The following is a 26,537-nucleotide window of genomic DNA, read 5'->3' as shown; positions in this document are numbered from 1 at the left end:
GTTCATGTCAGAATGTAAATTTGTTTGGAACTGTTCTTGAAGAACAAATCAAAGAGACATTTTAAATAGAATGGACTGAGATTGCAATTTGAACAAAAGGCATTAATGTATTCTGTTTGTGTGCAGTTTAACTGCACTAATGTATTTTGCTGCTGAAGTTGTTTCTAAAGTAGAAAGGCACATGACTCCATTGACATAGAATACCACAAATACTCATTATGTAACTCATTCCTACCTTTTACTGTTTCACATCACTGAGAACTTAGTGATGTTTCAAACATCACTGATTATTTTCTGTGTCCAAACACTTGGAAAATAAGGATTCTCTCCATACCAAAAACTACAGCAGTTACATCTGCAGCTGTTCCATCTACTGATAATCATAAAAACCTACCAGGAGGCAAAAGTGCTCTAGTTACACCAGAAATTCATAAATCACTGCTGGCTGTCTGCAAGCAAAGGTCTTCTCTGATTGCAGGGTACATTATCAACACTTTGAACTTCGAGCATTTGTTCTTGGGCTACGGCAATAACAGCCCATCCTCTCTGTCAGCCATCAGCAGGCAGAAAACAACTCCCAGGAAGTCCCAGCACAACTTTGCAGGAATGTTTGGCTGTGAACAGCACCCTGCTGTGTACTCACCAGTGCTTTGGCATTAGGATTAGCTTTCTTGTCCAAGAGAACCTTGGCGACTTTGTAGTGGCCGCAGTGGGCAGCAACATGCAGCGCAGTCAGGTAGTCATTGGTGACATCATCCACAGGCACGTTGTGCTGGATCAGGAGCTGAACACAGTTTAGATGATCCCCTTGTGTTGCCATGTGCAACGGAGACAAACCATTCTGCCAACAGACAAACCCAGCACGGATGGGTTAGAGGATGCTCAGAGAAGGGAAACTCCTCCACGTCGTTCTTGGGAGTGTTTGTTGTATGAAGAATTTTACAAGCTCAGAGAGAACCCAAAATAAACTTAACATGTTCAGTGTAAGGATGGGGGTTCTTACTCCAGAATTTGGAGCTTGTTTGGTTAGAGTTTGTAAGCAGCCCCACACTGAAAAACTGTCATAACATACCAGCCATGCTCTAAATGCAGCTTCCTTCCACCAGCATGTCTCAGACAAGCTGCTCAATTTACTTGAGGTACATGAGGAACAGCACTTTGAGACTCTTAACATCCCAGCCAGGAAATTTGCTGGTTTTTAAAGCTGAGTTAAACTCACCACTCTAAATGTGACCTGTATAAACCAGGCATGACAGCACAGGTCAGAGCATCCCTCAGCGAACACTACAGCCTTCCTTCATCCCTCCACTCATGTTTTCCTGAATTTGGGTTGTACACATGCTTAACACCACATCATCCAGCTCTGGAGACCACTTTTCCCAGTCCACATTGGTAAAACACCAGAAGTTTCAACTGGGCTAAAAATCTCTGAATAAAACCTCCATGCTGTGACCTACCAGCAGCAGTGGTAAAGCTGTTCCACCAGGGAAACACCTGAGGGAGACTCATGTGCCAGTGAATTGTGTCTTGCCATGTTTAAAATAGTGAACAAGCTGCCAAAACATATTATATTTCCAGAATAAAACCATGAGAGAAAATTCTCAAAAATTGAAAGGACTGACACTATTTCATGATGAAAGATTAAAAATACACACCAGAAGGAAAGAGCCTTTGTTAGCAGCAGTACATAGCTCCTCCTTCCAGCTGTAGGGGCTTTTTTTACTCGATTCTTCTGATGTCAAAATTAGTTTTGAGTGCAGAATCTATTCTTGTAGCAGCACACAATGGTTTATAAGCTGCAAGTGACTGCCAGCACACTGTGTCTGCATCGGGAAACACAAACCTTTGCTCACAGGCGCAGTGCCCTCATGTGACCGCAGCCAGCAAAGGCAAAACCAGCCGGGACCTCGGGCTCCGACACAGACCCTTCCCTCAGCCATGTGGTAACAGCCAGAACTCCAAAGAAAGGTGGAAATAGGCCGTGGAGCAATGCTTTAAATCGAGACGGAAGCAGGATGGTGAAAGCAAACAGGTGAATCCTGTCAGAGCTGGGGAGCAGTTTACTGGCAGGGCTGAGACACAGACACTCTCGGACACAGTAACATCTTTCAAGTAAGATTATCTCATGGGCATCTCACTTGTGATTTATGTTGGCTTGGATAAGCCTCTCTCCCATTCCCAAAGGCTACTACAGCAATTATCTGCATGGAAGCTTCATACCAGCAAGGCATTTTAAATGTTTTCACTGTCTTCTAGTGTAGTTAACAGCAGAACAAAAAAGATTAATTTCCCTTGGTCTCCAAGTCCTCCTGGTAACAGTTTATAACTGATGATGCTTTAGAGGTGAGAGTAAAAAAATCACGAAACTTTAAACACCCTCCTGCTCCATTTTTATAAGAAAGATCCTTTGGGTGAAAAGTGTCATTCTTCACAGTAACAGCCAATAAACCATTGCTTACTAATGGAGTCAGAGATTGAGAAGTTGATATGAGACTCCCTCATAGGAGAGATTTGTACCAAAAAGACTGACATGGATGGAAAAGAAAGGAAGAAACAGAGCCAATTTGAAAAATCAGCAAAATACTTGATAAAAATCTGTCATGGATGTCAGAAGTGCAGCAGCTAGCCAGACCTCACACAGAAAATTAAGAGACAAGACTGGATGCTAAAGAAGATAAAAAAGACAAAAATAAAATTGGAAAATTGTCTTTTGTTTTACCCTAAACCAGGCTTAGTTCTGTTGCAGTTGATGATACTGTATAATCTTACACAAGTCAATATTTCAATGCCACATTCAAAATAAAAATATTACATGTAAAGGTGTTTTCCAGGCCCACATCCTTCTTGTGAGAGACAGCCCAACAATGACCCTAAGAAATGATCTGGTACTTTAGGATGGAACCACTTTATAAATACTCTTACATTACTGTTTTTTTAAAGATTGCCAAGAAAATATTAAAAGGGAAAGAAAAAGTTCAAGATTAATCAAAGATATTGCCCATTAAGGACCATAAGGTCACACCGTACCTTAAAACAACCAAATAAAGCCCCAGAACAAAACAGAACCATAGAGATGAAACAAAGTATCAGCTGTCTGACTAGATAAACATAAAATTTCTGAGCTTATTTTGCAGCTGTGTCAAAGAGCTTTAATCTGGGAAAGTGCCATTAACTCTAGGGTGAGAGAAAAGAAAAAGACAAAGAGCCAAAGTCTGGAAAACCAGTAATTAAAAAAAGATGGACGGTTACTGACAGGGATATCATTTCTTACACTCAAAATCATTGGCATGTTCAGGACTAGAATTCTCTTTCAATTTTGCCTGTAGAAACCCCCATATAATCCATTAGGTCTCCACCTTCCCTGAAAATAAATCTAAGGTTCTCCCAGTGCAAAAAAGGGTCAGCACTACACTAAACCATCTCTAGCAGGAAATAGCTATCAAACTGCAGCCTGGTTATTATTCTGAAAGAGTTTTATATAACATGAGAAAACTTTGTGAAGTTCAAATTCTTTCAAAGATGTGTCCTATTTCCAATAATATATGACTTAATTTAAAGAGAACGGAGCCACTTATTTTTGCAGAGGACAGTACTGCAGTTTAGTGCCAAATGAATGAATTCATTTGTGCCATTCAGAGGTACAGCTACTTCCTAGCTCACCTTCTGAAAGTGGTAAAATTAACACGCCAGAAGGAAATGCAGGAAGCTCTGCACTTTCTTCTGTTCACTTTTTAACATGTAACAGCTTTCCCTCTTCCAGAGGAGGCTCTTATTTTGCAGAAGTTGTTTATATAAGCCTCTGCAGATCAACATCCAGTCTGTCTCTCAGCCTTAGGCAATTTCTAACCCACTATCCCTTGTAATCTGCCTGATTTTGTCTAGTGAACTCTGGGCTAGGCTCTGTGAGTCTGCTCAGGAAGAGCAACAAATTCAAAACCTACAGTCCTTGAACAGCAGCTTAAGTTTAGGGGTAACACCTGAAAATACAACATCCACTCAACAAAGAAGTGTAATTCCCTAGGAGAGGTTTTCATTTACAATGGTGGAAATGGAAGAAATAGGGTGTATGTTTATGTGGGTGTCCTTTGGTTTGTTGTTGTGGGATTTTTTGTTTGGTTGGGGGTTTTGCAGTTTTGTTTTGGTGGTGGTTTGGGTTTGGTTTTTTTCCTCTAAGTGATAAAAAGAGCTTTCCAAGAGGGTGGAAGAGCCTTTCTCCCTGGAGTATGAGCTCTAGGCTCCAAGAGTGGCAGATGTGGCCCAAGGGGGTCCTAGACAGCCCCTTGTGGTTCTCCCCTGCCCATGGAGCTTGCAAGCCAGGGCTGTGGGAGCCCATGGAAATTCCACATGCAGAGGATGGGTGAAAACTGTCTGTCAGATTACCCATGACAGCCCTTGCCAGTGACTCACTGAGCAGAGGAAAGCTGGTGCCAACCTCCCCAAACAAATGCTAAATATAATCCAGTAAAGGGGCAAAAAAAAGGAAGGAGGAGAAAAGCAGAATATAGAAGGGTGCTGAGACAGGATAGGACAGGATGACAGAGAGAGAAAAGAAATAACAACAGAAAAGAAATGTTGTTGAAACACATTGGTTACAGACTAAGGAAAAAAAAAAAATGTAGTGGAAGGTTATCTTTGGAAAGAACCTCAACAAACTGCACAGCCCAAATGTCATCCCTGAATGGGGAAGCCATGGATTGCAGTGGTGCAAAGCAGGCTGCTGCTCTGAGATTGGAAATCAGCAGTAACAGCACAGCAGAGACCACTGCCTGCAGAGTTCTGGCAAGTGCCTCCTTTAATGCCAGCCCTTGGGTCTACAGCAATCTGCGCACCCTGGCACAGGTGATTTGAAATTACCAGGAAGAATTTTGCATGGTAAACTGTAGAGAGACAGAAAGGAGATAATCTGATAATCAGGCTAAGTCCTTAGGAAATATGAGCTGTCTCTGCAAAGGGACATTGCTCTATTTTTATCTCTTGTCTCTTCTCTAGCCTTAGGGTAAATTGGTACAAGCTGAAGATTTATTGTAATCACCGTGTATTTATTCCAGGATAGACACAGAGTTCTTCAGCTACTGAAATTCTGAGGGATAGGGTTGCCACACAAGCCTGTTTGGTTGGCACAGAAATCTTTTCTTGTATATCTGGATTTAACACATTTTACATATGCAGACGTGCTCTACATACGGCATTCACTTTGGAGAGCTCCCACACAGTTACTTTAAATAACTAAGAAATAGGAAAGTTAGTGCCAAACCCTTAAATATATGAGACATACAGAATTACATCAGGAAAAAGAAAAAAAAAGGTGCAAGGATTATCCCACCAGGAAAGAGGATCAGTTACCTTGGTTTTGGAAAGAATAGGGGCACCACGATCCAGCAGCATTTCTACAACCTGCTCATGGCCACTTCTTGCTCCACAGTGGAGGGGGGTCAGCCCATCCTGTGGGATACAGAGTTGTAACTCATTAGTGTCAGACATGCTGAAGTCCTGCACACTTTTGTAGAGGCCTGTGATGTCCCAGGAGGCTCATTAATTCCTGCAAGGCGCTGCTCTTCTGCAGATGAACACTTGAACCTGTTTGTTCAAACCAACAGAGCACACCCTGGCTCTGATTTTCTGAACATGTAAATAGCCATATCACATTGGTGTTCGTGCAATGGGCTCCTTCCAGGCCCTCACTGCACATGCAAGAAAAAGATGAGATTGCACTTCAGGTGCTTTTTGCCTGCATGGCTTGGAGAAAAGTGGGTCTCTCATTTGTCAGTATGCATTGGAGTATGTGGATAGTCAGTCAGTCTGAGAGGGAAAAAAATCCTCCTCAGACTTTTTTATTACACTGATTTTGACAAGTGCGCAGCAGATGAGAAAAGCATCTTAATCCCAGGTGATGGAAGTATGTTGGATTCACTTCTGTCTCTCTGTGCAGACTGTTCTTATGTGAGCTCCAGCTGAACGACTGGCCTAGAGTCAAGGCAAACTGCCCATAGCCCTTTTGGAATAGTTTGCTTAGTAATAGTCAACATCCTATTGCCTGTTGCAAATAATGATGTCAAAGTTTTCAGAAACTTTGGTTTTTCCATATACAAATCACAAAGGAAGGAGCTTCTCTCTGGTGTCTTCCACTGCTCTTAAAACACATATGTTGTATTGTCTAGATATGTGTGTCACATCATTTTTATACAAGGGATTATCTAAAATTCCTTCTCACATACTCTCTTCACACACATGCACTCCTCCTCCATTTCTGTATGATAGCAAGTATTATTAAGGCACCTCTTTAATAATACTTCTCATGGAATTATATTATTCTTCTTTGGTAATTCCTAAACCAAACTCTACTGGAATATCAGCTTAAGCCCTGCAAAGTGTGGAGGGCAGCCAGGGAGAGGGAGGACGTGGTTCAGAGAGCCTTACATTCTCCTGCTTCTACATTTTTGCCTGCTCCTGATAAACCTATGGAAGATAACAGGTAGGAATTTTCATTATAAACTTTTCCTGCTTCTTCCATTTACAACTTGCATGGTTCTCATTGTGCCTGTTCTTTAACTTAAAGTAAGGCATATATTTTTGACATAGACAAAAAAATCTTTTGGTTCAGACTTAACTCCCTTAACTGAGGGAGTCATTTGTTCCCACAAGATGAATGAAGCTTGGCCCACAATGTTCTTATTGACACCTCTCAAGTCAATTCTATTGTAATTTCTGCTTCTTCCTGCTATTTCAGCCCATAAAGTACTGGGAAGTGCATCTTGTTAAAATGATACTACACAAATTCAAGATGAATTGCTCAAAACACTGAAGTAAAGACAAAGAGAAGAGATACCAAAACCCCCAAATGATGCATTTTTCAGCTGAGTTGCAAATGTTCTGCCATAGCTTCAGAAGTGTTTAAAATGGGTAATGCATATTTCTTGTACCACAGGTGAGGGCATTTAATGTACTGAGCAGACACAAACATTTGATATGAAAGTATCACCTACAAAAAAAAGGAAAGCTTGTATGGGAAGGAAAACCAAACCCAGCAAGGCCAGGCAACTACAGACCTGTAGGCAAGAGCTGGAGATCACCATGTACATTAGATGGTTCACTCTTTTTGCTTCCTATAATTATCACATTCTACAGATATTGTTCCCATGATGTCAGGACTCCCTCTGCAAAGAGCAAATACACTCCAAGACACATAATTTAGCTGCACAGATTTTACACTATTCACTGGTTTAGTTAATTGGCACCTGACACAGAGCAGGTAAAGAAATGTGCAGGGGTAATCTAAAATGCAGATGAGAAAGACTTCTTTTTTAAAAAGAGATTCTAAGATTAAAACAGATTGCTATGAGCTCAGCAAGACTCCACTGACTTTGTCAGGAGATTTTCTAGTTGCTTATTTACTGTTCACATAAACTATACCATGTGAAGCATAAAAATTACTACATGTATTAGGAAGCAAACTTGCCTTAATATGAGCCTGCAATGGCTCAGAAAAACCATTACAAACGATTATGACAATAATCTGCAGATTAAGGACTCCGTAAGTATGCACTGACATGATAAATCATATCATCTGTATTATCTATCCCTCCAGAGAGCCTGAGAGCAGCTTCAGCAAAGCCAGGAGGACAATAGGAGGAGCTATGATTAGGTACAAGCTTCCCATTAGCATTGCACACCCATCTCTGGGGCTGCTGCCTACTTTAGCTTTTCTTTTAAACACACACACACACAAATATGAGACCTAAGCATTGTTTCTTGTCCCTGCTGACACTCAGGTACCTGTGTAGCTCTCTGATCTTGTTACACTGGACTCTAAACTGCCCTGAGACTGAGCCTTCCTGCTGCTGTGTGTTTCCTCACCACCAGCAGGGCTTTAAGGGACCCTGGGCAGCGTGGGGTCAGCACAGAGCAGCCTCCTCGTGCTCCCCTGCTACCTCTTCCCTGTCAATGCCCACCCAGGATTCCCCCTGCATCCTGGCATCCCCTGGGCTGTCTCCCAAAGCCACAGCAGCCTCAGTGACACAGCTCTCACACCAGTGAGCATCAGCTTCTAACCCGGTCTAAGAGCGATGAAACCAAGCACAATAAAACTGAAATGTGATGTAAATATTCAGCAGAGCTTGTCAGAGTTTGAGCCAACCCCCAGAGCCTGTCCCCAGCCTTGGCAGGAGCAGCAGGCCCTCCTGTCCCCTGGGCCAGAGGGAACAGCACACATTCCCAGGGGGGCCATTCCTGCTGCCTCCAGGGTTTATCTCCATGCACTCCTCAGCCCAGCAGGGCTCTGTCCCACTCCACGCTCCAGCTCTCCTGAATTCTTCACTCCATGGCAAACTGCCCCTTCTGGGCAAGAGGGCAACAAACAAGGTTTGCCCTCCCTGCTCATGCAAAGCACACTCAGAATGCCAAGGCAGGGCTACTGCAGTTGTATCATATCTTAATACATGTGGGTTTTCTGGAGCAGCTTATGCATGATCTGATGCATCTTCCAAGAGCATATCCCGCATGTTTTCATGCAGATATGAGTGCTGGGCCTGTTGTTTAGCTGCAAAATCAGTAGAATGAAGGTTAAAAACACTTACTGTTAATCCAGGCTAAAACTTGCTTGCTGCCTGCTTCAGACACAAATTCACTTTGGCATATACAGTATTAGACAGCCAAAGCAAATCAAGCTAATTTAATCAACCTCTCTAATTAAATTTTACTTTTTAAAGTCTCTTCTGGAAGACAGAAAAAACATAATTAGGGCAACATTCAGTAAACATGTTACATGAGGCATTAACAGGCCTTTGCCCAGAATCTTGGCTAAAAACCAGAATGATTAAAGCTGCCCTGGCAGCACATAGTTCTTGAGGGGTACCCTTAGGAAGTCAGTACCCAGCCCTAAATACCAGTTGCTAGACATCTCACACAAAAAGAAAACAGAGGGAAGATGAACAGCTGGTTAAAATAAACAATGCAACATAGCATGAACTAAAATGGAAAAAAAAAAAAGCTTGTCTGAGTCTCAAAATAGTTTTAACATTTTTTTGGGATGTGTCTCACATGTTCTCTCAAGTCCCAGCTACAGTGTGCAGGTGTGTAAGAGTATAATGGTGCTCATCAAATCCCAGTCCTAATGAATCCAGAGAAAGTGGGAGCTCCTGGATTACTTTTAGAGTAATTTAAACAGGATAAGGATTTAGCCCTTCGTGTTAACCTTTTGTGCAGTACTTCAGCACTGCAGTTTCCTGGACCATCTGTCAGCAGCAAATGCAAATGCTCATGTTAATGACTAAGGAAAAGAAATCATTACCTCAACTTACTTATTGCTCAGGAAAGGCTTTTCATAATTTTATCTATAAAATTACTTGTTTTGTGAACAATAAAAAAAAGCATTATGTGGAGAGTATTCCAGTATCCCATACAGAGGATGGATTGCAGGAACAAAATGCCAGCTGAATAGATAAATCTGTCCCATCTAAGAGTCAGACTAGCAAATCCTGGCTCTGTTACTGTTTGGTCAACAACACAAAACAGTATGTTCTGCATTCTCATTTAAAGGTGAGATACAGACACGAAACAGGAGAAAAAAAGGTCTAAGAGTTTCTCTTCCTGTGCAGTAGACACCAGAAATTTCAAGATTTTTTTTTTTAATCCTTTCATAAGGGTAGAGAACCTTTGCCATTTACCTTTAAGGAGGCATTTTGTCTTCAATAATCAATCTTTGAATTAAAATATATCATAATGCCCAAGATAAAAAAAACTATCCTAATAGAAAAAAAAAATCCGCTTATCTCTTACATACGAAAATTCTGTTAATGTCTTAGAAAGAAATAGAAAAAAAGAGAGAGGTCTCACATTTATAAATATGGCACTGGGAGACTCACTTATTTTCACATGCAAATCCCACCTGTTATCAAGCTGTGTGTGCATTCAGCACCTGCCCTCACAGAACACACAAGGCTGGGCTGTGCCTGGGCATCCAGCTGATAAGCAGGGCTTGACACATGTATCAGAAAAGACAGCCTCAGCTGCTCTTTGCCTTTCAATGCATTCAGCAGTGGTGATGCTGTTGTAAAGGATATGACCAGAGCCTGTATTTTTGTAGGGCCATTCTACATCTGGGACATTGAAAAGAAAAATAGTGATTAAAAAAAAAAAAGAATATCTGTAAAGTTGACATATCTTAATTGCTCAGCCTTGGAAAACAACATTGGGTCAGGTTGGAACAACAGGAGAGAATTAGCAGGAACATGTGTTGTGCCAGCTCAGAGCAATTCATCTTTGCTATTGAATATGAGAACCAGGCAGGCTCTCCTGAAACAATGCCCTTTTTCCACCCTGCACCTCTCAGCCTTCTCTGGCTTTTGGTACCGATGTCTGAGCCCTGCTGGTGCTGCTCCCTTTGGGGCTCCTGCAGGGTGCGAGGCGCCGGGAGCGCAGCCTCACCCAGCCCTGACTGCAGGACAGCTGCCCCTGCCAGCGCCAGCCAGCACAGCCGTGAGTGACACACGTCCAGCAGGAGCTGTGCACATCCCTCCTGGCCTCTGCACAGCATGGGTGGCTGGGGAAGCAAGCAGTCTCTGGGGGAGCCAGGAAAAACAAGCCAGCGCTTCGTGAGCCACCCTCATCGCTGCCTTTGCCTCAGTGGGAAGCTGTGCCAGCCTCAGGAGCTGTTAATGCTTCTGCCCTCTTCCTAGATCCTGTTTCCGTCCCAGCCTGTATTTTTAGTTACATAAATTATCCCAGTGTCTGACCCCGAGCTTGTGACAGAGGAAATGAAGCAGAGCACGAATTTTCCTAACTGAAAGAACTAACTTGACTCCAACTATTTAAAGTACTGGTCCCTAATGGTTTGGACTGCAGTGGGCCGTACAAATACTTGCAGAGGGAAGCAACTAATCCCCCACCAAGTCCCCTCCTCCCTGCTCTGACCAAATGCACATCTGTCACACACCACCAAACAGTGTCCCTCCCCACCACAAGGCAGAAGCACTCCCCTAATCCTGGTACCCCTATGTGGCACAGAGGAGGCTGGAATTTCAGTCCAGGAACTATACCCACTGTCCACATTAACCATGAGGAGTCATCTCTTCCATGTTGTTGCCCAACTAGAAAAGAACTTAAACATTTTAGAAATAAACCATCAGCTGCTAAAGGTAAAATAGAAGCAATAAGGAAGAACATGTGGAGAGAACGAAGAGATGACAAAATAAATTGACCCAGTTTCTGAATTCAACAGAGAACAAAAACACAAATGTGCCTAACAAGCACTGCAGGAAATCTCAGGCACTACAGTAACCAAACAAAAACCTGTGAATACAGGCACAACTGTAGAAAAACTATTCTTAGGCTATTCATTTCTTTTGCTTAGAATGATTCTGAATGGTAGAATGTATACAGACGAATTCAAAATGGAAAAGGTAGACGTGATAAATTAATATGTCAAGAAAATTATAATTGTCAGACAGAAAGTTACTGGGACAGCTCTTTAGAGCTGCCTTGCACACACAGGAGTGCGTTGCAAAGACTGCCCTGACAGCCCACAGCACCACTAGTTCCAGATTTACAATTTACTTCCAAACATTTGAACTTTTTCCTTTTTTTTTTTTTTCTGCTGTGTAAGTAAATAAAATATCCCTGGTTTAGTTGGGTTTTAACTTCAGCAGTTAGACATAACTACATGCATTGAGTTTCTAAGTCATTGAGGGCACTGAGTTAGGTGTCAGCCTCATGGAAACCATCCCTGTGCCCCACCCATGTGCTGACAAATCCCACACAGAGCCTGAGCTGCAGCACAATCATCAGCCACAGCACACCCTGTGACACTGCCTGTGGATAGTGACAGGCAAACACACACTGCAGCTCAAAGTTACCCTGCTGGCATTCAAATTCTGAAATATCTGACTTGAATTCTTGTCTTTTAGCATGTTCCTGTACTTTCACCTCTACTCCCAAGTAGATAAAAGCAGCTCCTAATTAAACACTGGAAAGGAAACATGGAAAATGGTAGGCTCTGGGCTTTGTCATCCTTGGTGTTTCACACACTGCTGTAAGAGATGTAAAATGTTAGTATCCTACTGCAATAATTTCATTAAAAATAAATGCAGTGCAGCTGTAGCAGCCTCCTGGGAAGATGAATGATTTAAGCTCTACAGCAACACACAGGTCAGAGGCAGTCATTCCACACAGCCACTCACAGCACTCACACTTGAGCTTACCCTTGTTTTGGCATCAATTTTAGCTCCTCGATCAAGTAGGAGTTTGACCATATTTGCATTTCCCCTTTTTGATGCAACGTGCAACGGTGTGATATCATTCTGTGGAAGAAAACAACATGAAAATAAATATGCATATGTCTGTCTTTCATGAATTCCATTTTTGTTTTGCTCACAGAGTGGATTATGCCAAATTTGCTAAATCATGACACAGTTTGTTTCCCTGGGAGCATGAAAGCAAAGGGAAGCTGTGCTCAACCTCACATGTGAATTACTGGCCTGATATCTCAACATACACACAGTGAAGACAAAAGTCAAATTGTTGTTAGAGTTGTAAGATGACACGATTATGCCTCAGTTCACAACTTTTGCTTAAGGGTTGAACTTATGCAATTTTACTGAATCTTAGCAATTTAATCCAGATGTGGATGTTTAGGAGCCTGTAGTGATAAGGATTCATACCTCAACTTCACTGGCCTTGTAGGAGCCATAGAAAAATAAGCAAAACCACTATATCTGCAGATCTCATACAACAATTATGAGAGGCCAGCATTACTTATTTCTGAACATTACCAGCAAGCCCTGAAAGCCTGGCAAGCACCTTCATTTCAGTTCCACCATTAATTCTGCCTACTCAATTTGCTCCTCTAATGGGCGTAACACCGTGCTGGAAGTGGGGCTGCAGAGAAATGTGTGTGCTGCCCTGAGTGTGCCTGGCAGGCTGGCACAGGCAGGGATGCTGCACATCCAGGACAGTTACATAACCCACTCTGAGCACACACAGGCAGCACTTCCTAACAAGATGCAGCCAGGCCGTCTCTTCATGCTCTGCTGACTCCTTTATCTCGTGCCCTATGAAGGCCACGTCCTGTGTGCATCTGATCATATGGAGCCAAGGAAAAATAAAAGGATCTAAACAGAGCATGCAGCCAGGGTATGCAGACACACAGAATTGTAAAGGATGTGTTCCTGGGTGTTGGGGGCAGCACAAACAGCTGGCTGTGTAAGCCAGCAGCCCTGGCACCCAGCAGAATGCAGCACACACAGTGTCCTGTGGCTGGCTGGATCAAAGGCACCCTGAGCAGCAGGGAGGGTATGGCTGTCTGACCTGGCTAACAGAGCCTTCAGCAGCACAGGTGAGTGCAGTGATGGAGAGCCAGCACCAAGAAAAGATCCCCTCTCAGCTGTGACGAGCTGACTCACAGCCTAATCGTAACACCAAGTACCTCATGCAGCTGCTACATTTTCATTTACACAAAATTTCACTATGAAGCAAACTCACAGCTACTAGAAAGTACTAATTAATGTTATCTCAGAGGTAAAATACATGTTAGCAAGGTTAAATGACAGAGATACTTCCTACAATATTCATGATCGTTAGAGGATCAAAGTGATGGTTGTGCTAGGGTAGCTTCTCATTCCTTTAAAAAGCAAAGTAAAACAGAAAGTGCAGCATGTCTAGTCATTTCAGGGAGGTAAAACTATGTGATCACTTAAATTTTCTGTGAGATGGTTTTCAAAAAAAGAGTTAATTCTATTTGACTGGGAGCTGACACTGGATATAATATGGGGTCACTACATTACTGTAGCAGTCACAAAGAGGACAGAAAATAAAGGAGAAAAACAATTATGTGGAGATACTTTCTGCTTTTTTTCTCTTCTCAGGAGGAAAGATGTTACTGAGGTCAGAGAGAGAGACAGATGAATTCTACTTTCCCAAGAAAAAAATGGTAAAGGAAATAACTTTTGTGTCTTCAAGTAAAGAGTACTGCAGGTAATTTAGATTAAAGAAACATCTTTTTCTACTTGCTGATGTTAAGGGGTAAAGAGGTTAACTCAGCCTAACAGAGCCTAGTGCCCTGTTAATACATCAAAATAATTTAGTACTAATAATTTACTGCCTCATACATAGACAAGAAGAAAAGCGTTTTCCAAGCATCAAGAAAGAAATGGAGGCAGAAGAGACAGCAAAAGGCAAGACAAACACCTGTTAGAAGCCTGGTACTCATTCATCTCAACACTAAGCTGAATCTAGTACAGCACAAGGGAGGGCATAACCACACAAGAATGTGCACTCTGGATCCAATTATTTGCCAGTCAATGCTCCTGCTGCCATGAATGAAGGAGAGTTGATTCCGGAATAGAGGGATGAGTGCTGGCAAATACACAGCTCAAAACTAAAAAAGATGACTTTAGCAATTAAGTTGACCCCTTAGCAATTAAGGGTTAGGTGACACTGTTTGCTTGCAACAGGGAAAAAATGAAAAATATCCACTTTCACATTCAAAACCAAGTCCTGTTCAAATGGCATTCAGATTTCTGGATTGCTACCAAAGCTATTAGGACAGCATATTTCTCTCCCAGCTTCTGACAGGGGCGATCATGCTGGCTGGAAATGTGAGGAAATTCTCCAGCACTGAATGAGGGCTGAGCTCGAGAGCCAGCAATACATCTTTGCTCTATGTGATCACCTGTCTTTACAAAAAACATAGAAATTTATTGTCTTTAGCATCTTGAAACCTGGAGTTACTTTTGGTTGAAAACAGTCAGCAAGTTCACATTACAAAGAGATGGATGGAGAAAGAATGTGATTGCACCAAAAAAATTTTGTGAGGAAAACCAACTACACACAGCTTCCCAGAAATAATTACTGGAACAGGAGGAATCAAGCAAATTAATTTCTATATGTCCAGTGTAATATCTGTCCTTATGGATGACCAAAGAGCTTCTCTTTCCTAGGAAAGAGCACTCATTCCCTTGGAAGGAGTTTGCAGGTTTTGTTGTACTTTACTAACCTGATCAGACAGTTCATAAAAAAATTAAGAGATGAAGAATTAAAAACACTTTTAACCTATTTCACCCTTAACATCTCAGGAAAACACTGTGAGGAAAAGAAGGGGGAAAAAAGGGGGGGCAAGTCTCTATTCAGAATTTAATTTTGCTGTTTAGCTATTTAAGCTTTTACTGGTAGCAAAGAATGCTAAGTAATAATTCAGCTGGCTGAGAGTTCTGACTCCAAACAGATGAAGGAAGAGATGCATTATCTGAATGTTTGAATAATTGCACACTGATGTTCAGGCCAAGAAACTTGGCTTTGGTCAACACTCTGTTGTATCAAGTCTTAAAGAATCACAGCTAGAAGTTTCATATGTATGGTCCTTCCCCATCTCTCATCTCACAATTAAGAACATGAACTGAGAAGTGAAAAAGCCTCAGACAACACCATCATTAATTCTTCTGATGACAAAATGTAAAGCAAGGAACTCAAAATGGAGTTATTTGTACTTGTCACAAGAAACGAGATTAAAAAAGCTTAATAATATGGGCAACTTGTGTGTTGTTTATTAACACTAAAACTGTGGTATCAGCAAACAAAATAGCCACCAAATGTAAGGTTCTGAATTCTTCAGTGTATCAACAGCATCTGCTGTCTTTTCAGTCTATTTTTATCCGTTTGATCTTCTATAAATTTCTCCCTTTGTTCTTAAGATAGAATAGTAAATCAGGAAATTTTTGAAGATGTTTTCCTGCAGTAATAAAGCTGAAATGCCTTTCAAAAGTTGCCATTAAATTATGTGGTTCAGATCCAGAGTTCCTGCTGGAGCGCTGCTTGCCCTTGCTGAAATATCCAGCGCTGGGTAATGTCTCAGGCAGATCCCTTCACACTGAGGTCCAATTTGTGAGTTAATAAATTCTACAGGGAATAGGAAACATCATTGTGAGAATAGCAAGCTAAAACTATGGCGAAAATGGTCACAGGATTATAAACTAGAACACAGCCTTTCCTCTCCTTGGCAGATTTCCTGGGACAAATGACCTGAAGTCCTCTGAGGCTGTCCATAGCTCAAACGGCATGGATTAGGTACATGCAACTTCTTCTACACTCCACAGATTGTGGATGGTGGTTTTCCCTTTGTCCCCATCCACTGCCTGCTGCAGCCCCCTAACACAGGGCCTGTGCCCTCCTCCAGAGCCACACAACATCCACAAATCCAATGGGAGAGGAGTGACCTGCTTTTACAATCAGGGGCCTTTGCTTGTGCCTGATCAGAGGGAACACCAAGCCTTTCCAGCTGCAGCTCTCTATCTACAGCTTCCCAAGAAAACTCAAAAACTTTTCAGTTCTTCTCACTCCTCAACTAAGAGCAACCTCTAGGAAGAGCTTAATATTGACACAGAATGTGTTTTCAGCTTTCACAGAAGCTGAAAACAGCCAAACTGCTACAACAAAAATTTCTTATACAGTCCCTCCAGCATTAGAGGTTTTTAAGAAAAGAGCATCATGGTGGGTTTTGCATACTGGGATTGTCAGCAGCACCACTGCATTGTTATCAACACTATTACCAGATCCTGGAGGTATGGGAAGATTGTGGTGTGCTTTTGAAGATTCTCACATGCAATTATGCACCAACACCTTGTATGTTAAAACACCCAATATCCTCCCCTGTATTTTTCTGCAATTCAGAACTGGAGCTACAACACAGCACAATTCCTGCAGAGAAAAGTCTTAGAGTAGCAGTCACTGGGATCACTGAGACTTCTATAGATGTTTCAGAAATTAAAGATAAAAATGCACAATCAGATGCTTTCCAGGAAACCCTCAACAGTACACAATTTTCCAGCTTTTTTTCCTTCTCTTCTTAATGCCAGTAAGTCTTATAATGTGCTATTTTAGTTCTTGTGTGCTTATACACTTAACTTTCTTCAGGGTTGAGATGTATAAAATGAATCCTAGAAGAAAACAAAGAAGACTATAGAAAGGGGCTCTTATGGCAAACTACCACTGGGGAAACAAAGATGTTTTTCTCTTATGCCACTGTCACTTAGATATTGCCTCTCTTTTTGATGGGCTAATGGTGTTCTGCTCCTCAGCCTCAGGGTCATCATTAATGCATGTTGTCCTCACACCACCCTCAAAATCACCAAATCCTTTCCTAACCTTCCAGTAAGCAAACTTCCTGCAGGCAAAGCCCACTCTAGGATAAGGAGTGCTGTGGATCAGGAAGGCTTCCCCAGGGCTGGATGCAGTTTTATGGCACAGTGAGGAGCTCCTCCTGTTTGCTTTGGCAAGAAAGATACAGGGAGAGGTCACCTGCACACAGAGGATTCCCTGGCTGCCTCCACCTTCTGACTTGCTCAAGCACAGAGTGGATGTGGGGGTCACAGAGGTTTCTTTCAGCTGTTGCTCTGGAAGCTGCTGAGAATTTCATCCTTCCTTCCTTCCTAAGCATTGTTTTCCTCAGAGACAGGTGGAGCTTCAAAGGCATTCACTCACCTGGGCTAAACAGATCTTTCCACTGGAAGATCATCTCAGATAGAAGGCGGCGATCTGAAGACTGTGTGAACCCTCAAAAGATAACTTTTACCTAAATATAACTCCCAGTTTATTCCAAACACCTCCATTAAATCATTAAAACCCTAGGTAACACCTCCATTAAATCATTAAAACTCTAGGTAAGACATCTGATACAATTTGATTTAAAGGCACAAGTGGCTGATAAACAATAGTTTTAAAATGACAGGAATTCGTTTTTCCTGTTGAAAAAATTGATAAAATAGATTCACTTAAATGTATCTGGCTACCTTTCAGCTCGTAACTAGGAGTCATCACACTGTCAGCTAAGAAAAGGGTGCCTGGAGGTGTTGTAATCCTTGAAAGCCCAAGTAGTGACTGCTTTAAACTGTTCATCTGGCCAAGAAAGGAGGAAGACTTCACCCTCAGTTACCCTTTATTCTCCTCCTCCACTTCTTCAGTTTCTGTGTGATTGTCTCCCACTTAAGCAAGAGGGAAATATGGTGATGCAATGAAGTATTTGAAGTATTTTGGAGAAGCTGGACACACGATAATGTACTACAGGAAAAGGATGATGAGTAGTCATAAAATGCCTGTTACCCTGCAATGCATACCCTGCCAGTAATTGTGACAGGTTTTCTGTTGAGTTTGAGCCAAAGAAGTTGAGCCATTTGGAATGATTGTTTTTGCTTTGTTACCAAATGGCAATCATCCAGCTGAATAAGGAGATTTTGTTTCATTTGGAATGAGGTTAGGATGGCTCCCAGAGCTGCCTCCTTGTTTATAGGTGGAATAAAGGGCATCAAAAGCTGATTTACTGAAATTATTTCCATCCATCCCAATGGGGAGTTTGCTGTGCCACCTTCCCTGCACTTGCAGCAAGGCAAGAGGAGAAAGCAGACACAGAAGTGCTAATGCTGCTCACAGGGAGAGCTGACAGGGCATCAGTCACTGGACTGCAGGAGTGCAAACCTGTAAAAGCAGGTACATTTCCAACGCCCCAGCCTCTAGAGTCAGCAGGTACACAGGCTGGCAGGCACTGTGACACCTGTAAGAGCTGCTGGAGCTGTGCCTGTCCCCTGGCTGCAGTGAAAGAAGGGACCAAGGGAATATGTGACAGCTGAGAGGCAGGCAGGTGTGTACCAGCGGGGCTGAGGGAGCAGCTGCTCCTGAATATCACTGGGGACATCATTTACTCACAGCACAGCACCACTGCTGCTCCTGCCCACACACTGAGAGCCAGCAGCAAGCTCATCTCCTTCCTTGCCTTCCCTGCTGGAGCCTCCTCCTTCCCTCAGGGCTCTTGGAAACTGGCTGGGAACAGCAGCTGAGGAGATCTCCTTTGCCACAGGCCTGCCCTCCTTTTCCTTACATCCTTTCACCACACTTGCCCTTGGCCTTGCAGCTCTGCCTTCATCCTACACATCCATTCACATTCCTCCACCTTTCCCTTCCTGACTACACTGACAGTGGCAGATGGCAGAGAGCTATTTGTCACACATTTGGCTTCACATTACCCTGCTCACACAAGCTTCTTTTGTTACCATAATCCTCTTCTCTTGTTCAAATCCCTCCCTAGAATTCGTGCTTTCCTGAAAAGTCTGAACATAAACTGAGAGATAGACTAGTAGTGCTAACTTGTATTTATTTAGTAAGAATAAAGGAAAAATGCACAAAGTGCATTTGACACCCCATCTTAAAAGTTTGCTTTTTACACTTCTGAAAGCTACAGTACATATGGTAATATTTTATTTGGGTTACAACCCTTCCATATCTTTGCTCTGTTGCTCATCTCACATTGTCAGCAACTCAAATAAGGGCCTTTCCTGCAGACGGAAGACAGCAGACTGTGGATAGTGTTGACAGAAATTAAAGCAAGAGGCCACGAGGTGGCAATGAGCAGGTGGGTCATTTTCAGTACCTGTTTTGCAATTTGGGTAATCAAGGATCAAGCAAGGGCTCTGCTACTTGGTGCTGATAATTGGAAGTTATCAAGATATTGGAAGGCTCTGTTAGCCTACAAATCCACTGCTCTGCCAGAACCCAACCCATCCTCCTGTGCAGTGCTTTCATCCCCTGCAGCCTGATAAGCACTAAAGAACAAAATTCAGCTCCATATTACTGTTATTTATGCTACAATTCTTTCTGTCACAACAACTTTATCTAGATTTGCAACTGCCACAGAGTGGAGATGAGCTCTCTCTCTCTGGATGCCCCTGCCCTGTATCACAAGCACCAACAAGAGCTCAGTGCTGCCTGAGCCACAGCCTCAGCTGAGCCTCAGCTCCTTCAGGCTGATGTCACTGCATCTCCACCACCCCAGCCATTCCAGAACTCTGTCTGATGATGACAACCAATGGAGGCAGAATTTAGAATGTCCAGATCTTGAGGAGGAAGGCAAGAATGGCCTTTTCACTCTGGATGTGCTCTCCACAAGTGCCCTTAATCCAAAACAGAGCTGCTGAAGCCTAAGACTTATTATTCCATTAAAACAAGCATAGGCAGATGGTATTTAGAGCACTGGTACTAAATGCTGCTAATTGCTAATGTAGTAGCATTGCTAATCCCTAATCTTGTTTCTGAGTGGGAAAGACTTGACCCAAGACCCCATTTGTCTTCCCTGCTTCTGTGATTAGGGCTTATCAACTCCACAATGCCAAAGCTTGGGATGGGGTATGAAATGCCTTAATGCTCTATTTGGGTCAGCTAAAGGACTTGGAAATCAGAGGTCAATGCTATCAGTGAAAGCAGAGCAAGGGGTTTGCAATGCTGGTCAGAAAAACCTTGCTGCATGTAAATATGTGCCTTAACTACAGAAGCATTCAAGTTTTTAGCCATACAAACTATATGAAGTAGAACACTGCAAATTCACTTTTCCCTTTGTGCAAATGCTCTAAGCAGTGTTGGAGTACTTTTCCTCTTGCAAAAGCAATAAACATAACACATGATCAAAATCTCAGAAGAGGAGCTGCTGGATTATCCACGTGACATAATTCCCCCCATAAATATAATCTTGAATTTACATTGGATTTTTTTAAACTTTTCCTAATTTAATTGAAAGATTGTTCCAGGAACTCATTAGTTATATTTAACATTCATTCACTATTAAGCAGTTATTAATTAAATAACATTAATTACTAAGATGTAATACGAAATACCTAAATTTCTAGACAACATTTATTCATGGCCAATTTATGCCTATTTACTCTTACATCAGCATTTGCCTTCACTTTGAATGCCTTGATTTTATCTCCCTATTGTCCTGGATCACCACCACATCTCTTCCCTGGCTTTGTCTGGGTAAGGTTTGGTAAGCCAAAGCCTTGCAGAGCCTCAGTTTATTTTGTTTTGGGGTTTATTAATTTATCTGGTCTCGTGCCTGGCACCACCATCTTTCCTTGCCCTTGATATTGTACCCCTATCCTTCGTGCTGTATCCCTATCCATATCTGTTTGGCTTTTTCCCCTGCTCTCCCAACTCTAACCTCCCTCTATTGCTTCCTGACTTCCTTCTGCTTACACTATGGACTCCACTCCTAGGTCTCACTTCATTTCCTACTCATCCAGGTTCCAGACTTCCTTTATGAATCCCCTGGCTCTTGTGCGTGCAGTGGAAGCACAGATGCTTTCCTCACCACCACACCTGATGTTCACTGGAAGCAGCGGCACGGTGAGGAGAATTCAGCAGGGACACATCACTCCTGCCGTATGTCACAGCTACAGGTGGAAGCATTTGTGCCACTGGATCCCAGCCCACCTTTTGCAAGGCTGGAGCCACGAGAACAGCAGCTCCTTTTGACGAAAGCAGAAGTTCTGGGAGGGGAGGTCTCGAGCTCCGGTTCGGTTCAGCAGCCCAGGGAAAGCCCCTTTACACCAGGTGGTAACAGAACAGCTCAGCCAGGTGCGGCCCCTTGGCTGGTGAGGTGGAGGTGCCTCTCACACCCCTGTGCAAAAGCTGTGGCCACAAAGCAAACTGAGCAAAACCGACTCCACACTCACCCTTGCAGTGAAGTCCACGGCAGCACCCCGATTTAACAGCAACGTGGCTACATTGATATTCCCATAGTGAGCAGCTATGTGCAGGGGAGTGAACCCACTCTGCAAAATAAACAAAACAAAACACAACCAATAGATACTTTAAAAAAAATATCGCACTGGCATTCCACAATTCATGGCACATCACTGACAAAAGCTAGTAACAGGAGCCTGCTGCAAGTCATCACTTCAATTCTGTACTAGTTTTCACTCACTGATGTTTATTTATAGTATCTCAGAGAATCTAAATAAAATCACACTGCTATGCAGGAGGGAAAAAAATTAACATAATTATTCTAGAAGAAAAGAAGTTGAATAAAACTTTCAGTTATTCCAGGAAAACAGCAGCAAAACATTTGAGTATTAAAGCAATGATCTGACTTTTATAAGAAATTAGCTTCTAACTAGAAAAATATAGTTATTGGTATTATGTCAATCTTGCAAGTTAAATCTCTTAAAGATTCTTTGCAGAAGTTCAAATACAAGTCATTTAATGATATTTGCTAACTGGTTTTTGTAAATTCAAAGTAGATGCAAATCAAAATAACATCAAAGACTATTTTAAATTATTAATATGGGGTTTTTTTTCCAAGGGTTAGCACCATAAGGACCAGTCTCCCACTGTGGGCAATCACACTGGGTTATGTTCAGACACCACGAGTTACCACCCTAATTAAAAGATGTCTTACTGATAAAATTACTTCAGCAACTGATTTTCATATTTAAGTAGTTTTACTTCCTTTTAAAATAATGCTAAAACATGCAGCAATTCCATCAGTCCTGCAAAGTATGAAACCTTATGGGAACTAGATGCATTTCTAAATTGTTAGCAAGCCATGCTAGCTGCCACTGCCTTGCTTTGGGAGTTTTGCAGCTGTAAAATCACTCTCAGATCATTCTATTTGCTGACACCATCAAGGTAAGTGTCATGCAGAAGCCTAGAATCAGACCTGGATGCACAACATGACAGGGTTGTCTGCAGCTCTTAGAACATCCGATAAACATATGCTCCATGAGAATCCCTGAAAACTCCATCTCACGTAATACAGGCTTTTTATGATGGCAGTTAGTTCCCAAGAATGCTTCACTCTTACTTTTAAACTCTGGTTCCAGCTGCAGAGAGCCCTGGTCTCTAAACTACAGTCTTCTCTAGCACATGCTACTTCATTTCATCTAAAGCAGGTGTCTATCCTAAAATATGCGATGCAGACAGGAGGGAGAAATGATGCAGCAGCACTAAGTCATGGAGGAGTGATGATGCATAGATATATTTATATATACCTCTGTTGTTCTATTCACCATCATCTAGGTTAACACATTGGGAAGCAAAGAGGGGGAAAAAATGCACGGTTAGTCCACCACTGGTGACATGGGTGCAGAAAGCTTCGTGATGGCTGTGGGGCATGGCAGCTCGGGGGGCAGCACGCCCGGCACACACGGGAAGCTCCACAGGGTGGAAGCAGAACCAGCGAGTACTTTGAGTGCTAATTGTACTTTGAGTGCTAATTGTTACATGTTTACCCAAGTTCTCCAAGTAGCGATTGCACAGACAGCTGATCAAACGGCAACTGTGCAGTACCTACGGCTCACCACTGCTTTCAGGAGTGGCTTTCATTTCTGAGATAATAATTCAAATAATATTTTGTTTATTATTTTCCATTTGCAAGGTTTCTACAAGAGAAATCAACCCTGATTTAAGCAGAAGGGGAAGGGGGGAGAAAGAGGCAAAGGAGGCAAATCAAACATTATTCTTTATCAGGTGTTGGAGGAGAAAGCTCTGTGTAACTGCAGCAGAACTGTTCACACCGAGGGAGATCTCCCCTGGCTGTGGTCAGCACCTGAGAGCACCAAAGCTCCTTGCTTTTCCCAACTGACCTTTGACTCCACGTCAGCGTTGTGGTCGTTCTGCAGGAGCAGAGCCGCCGCCTTGGTGTCGTCCTTGCGCGCCGCGATGTGCAGGGCGGGCAGGCGAACCTTCCCCTTGGTGTCATTCTCCAGCAGCAGGGAAACCACCTGGTCATGGCCTTGCTGCAGAGCTACTGCCAGAGGTGTGAAACCATCCTGCAACACACAACGGGCACCGTCAAGGTGTGCTCCAAACCTTCCACAGGGCGGGAAGGGGGAGCCAAGAGATCTCAGCCTTACGAACAGAGCTGGCCCAAATTCAGCCCAGAGTAACACGGTGCAAGTCAAAAGTACCCTGCAATGACCCCGAAAATGGAGTAAAGTGCTGGTGAACAAGGTTCCAAATACTCAAAACACCTTTCTAGCACTCCAGACACAACATAAAATTGTAAGATACAAATGACTGAGACTCAAGGAAAAAAAGCATGAAATTACTCACAAATTTAGAGTTAATTATACAGATATTTATCTATGTAAGTGCTTAATTAAATAAAAATGTATAAAAAGCTGAAATATTAAAATTACAATTGCTAATCATGTCTCAATAGTAAATTATCATCAATTCCTGACAGATTATAATCTACATTTTAATGATTTTTTTTAAAAAAGCCAAACAACTAAACAAACAAAACAAGCTCTACCCTCTAACATAATTTATATGTACATTTAAAATATAATAATTGATCAAGAATACCACATTCTCTGAATGTAGTGATGTTCTACTACAATTTCTCTTCATAAAAATGTATATAATTTGATAGACAAACCTGTTAGAAAAATAAGTTATTTCCTTTCAGATTTGCTAATAACCAAAATAGTGTAGAATAAAAAACCTGAAAAACAGAAGGCTTTTGTTTAACAGATTTTGGAGCAGATTCCTCAAACACATAAAAAGCACAGTCTGGGATTTATAGCTTTATATCTTCATTTTAATTTTATGTTATGGATTCTTAGAAAACTAAAGAATGAAGGAGTTGACATTTACATTCTGCTCCATCCCAAACATCTGTCATTGCAACCCAGGAGCACATCCAGCTTTGTCCAAGATAATACCCATAAATCAGTCAAAAAATCCCAAAGGCAAACTATTTTGGATATTTATTTATTCAGTTTGTCTCCTGATGAATATATCCAAAACCTGTATTACCAAACCTCATGGCATCTTAGTGAGCAAACACATTCTTTCACTTTTCAACTACTGCTAACATGATGAAACCATGTAACTGTGAAATAAAAGTGCAGCAGTGACAGAGAAAGAGGTAGATCCTCACTCCATGTCAACAGTGCAGATTTGAAGTGTTAACGTTTGAACTTTTGGAATGAAAAGTAATGTTTTCAAAATGGAATTTCTCCCTCTAGCTTCAAAACCAAGAACATCTCAATCTAGGATGAGAAACAGGAGGGTCCTGAAAAAAAGAGCTTTTTCAAAATTTTTGAAGAGAAGAAAATCCAAAAAAAACCACTGATATTCCTGGAACCTAACAAGCAATTGCCACCACATCCTCCCTGCCCCCCAAGGAGTTTCATGCTCATTTAACCAGGTTTCCCTGCTGCCTGCAGCTCCCCATCCTCCTGCAGCAGGGGCAGGCACTGAGCTGCAGTGCTGGGGTGAAACAGCCACAGGGCCATGGGGTGGGAAAGATGCTCTGCAGCCCCAAAGGCCAAAAACCCTCCCTGAGCATCCCCAGAGAGGGCTCTGGCAATATTGCTCTGCTGTGCAGGCAGAAATGGGGGCTTTTCCTGCAGCAACCCTGGAGGCCTTGGCTCCCTGCTCTATTTACACATCCCAAAATTCAGCCACTGCACAGAAAAGTGGTGTAGACACCCGCAACATCTTTTCTTGTAGGGAAATAGAACCAATTATTTCTGTTAATTAGATTAAAATGCCATGATTAAATAGTCACTTTTAAAGAGTACTCAGCTAAGTGGCAATCCTTTAGTTAAAAAAGTTTTTGCACTTAGAATGATAGAGAGAAATCAGATTTATTAGAAAACTCAGACCAAGAGAAAATAACAAAGAACCCATAAGCAACTATCTCAAGGAAGGCAATAAGGGTGCCACTGTTTTGTAGTCTGCTATCTTCAAATAAATTCTCCATGGATAAAATTAGATTGGACCTTATCATCCAGCTGAGATGGAAAAAAGCTCAACCTAAATTGACATACAGTGCTCAAAGAAAAAAAAATACCAAACAAAAAAAACCTAGTACCCCTTCAAAATTTTTTCTAAAATCTCATTTCAGAAGATCATACAGTGGCAAGTGACAATTTTGGACTAGTTTTCCAGATGTAATGCATTTTATTTTGGTATATCTTGACTTTCATATCCTTGAATATTTCCAGAAAATGGTTCTGATGCACGCTTCAAGTTATAACTAACTTCTAGTGATTTTGGAAACACTGTTTTGATCCATTAGCAATTAATTTTTCACAGTGGAATAAGGAATAAGATTTCCTTTCTGTACCATTATACAGTAATACTATCATGTATAAGTGGCAATGAACTAATTGTGCATTTCATATTTTTCAAAAACTAGGCCTTTTCCAAATAAGCATTATTTCCTTAATGGAAACAGTACTGGTAGAGCAATTAGAATTCAATAAATATTAAAGAGAGCACATACTGAAATACCTTTCTACAGTTTGGTAGCAAAATATTGGTAATATGACAACTGAAAATTCACCAGATTCAACACCTTCCTCAATGCCATACATTTACAACTATTAATATATTTGTTATTTATTTTCCTCACAGGTTGTCTTATTTAAGTTAGAATTAATTTTGTATTTGAGTTATAATTGCTTTTTAAAGAAAGAAATACAAAGTGTTCTTCTAGAAGGATCACAGAACACCTTCAAGGATGGATCCTGCATCTTTCTGTCAGCTTGAAGCTCTCCCTGCAGCACCAGTTGGGGTAACTGGGTGCCACAGAGAGGGTACCACCATGGTAATGAAGCAGTTCAGGAAATGCCCAAGCCCCAGATAACCCTGGGTTTTCTCTGATCTCCCAGGACTGGTCCAAAGCACAGGCGAACAGTTGTTCTTGCCTTATGGCTGCCACCCTTCTCATTGTTCACTATTTTTAATAAAAGCACAGAGAACTTTTATATTAT

At 41.9% G+C, this 26,537-nt stretch overlaps 1 protein-coding gene across 26 annotated transcripts in view; it reads right to left on the bottom strand.

The window, feature by feature from the left end:
• The window catches only part of ANK3 (ankyrin 3), a 284,651-nt gene that overhangs the window by 104,603 nt on the left and 153,511 nt on the right, over positions 1-26,537 (bottom strand). For all 26 annotated transcript variants that reach the window (XM_030950841.1, XM_030950832.1, XM_030950843.1 and 23 more), the window contains 5 exons: positions 23,394-23,579; positions 21,483-21,581; positions 12,195-12,293; positions 5,344-5,442; positions 644-841 (listed from right to left, as the gene is read on the bottom strand). In XM_030950841.1, the coding sequence (XP_030806701.1) occupies positions 644-841; positions 5,344-5,442; positions 12,195-12,293; positions 21,483-21,581; positions 23,394-23,579 (681 nt within the window). The remainder of the gene's footprint in view (positions 1-643; positions 842-5,343; positions 5,443-12,194; positions 12,294-21,482; positions 21,582-23,393; positions 23,580-26,537) is intronic.

The sequence above is a fragment of the Camarhynchus parvulus genome, chromosome 6 (assembly GCF_901933205.1).
Source record: "Camarhynchus parvulus chromosome 6, STF_HiC, whole genome shotgun sequence".
NCBI classification, from domain to species: domain Eukaryota; kingdom Metazoa; phylum Chordata; class Aves; order Passeriformes; family Thraupidae; genus Camarhynchus; species Camarhynchus parvulus.
This window is presented reverse-complemented; position numbering and strand designations above follow the sequence as displayed.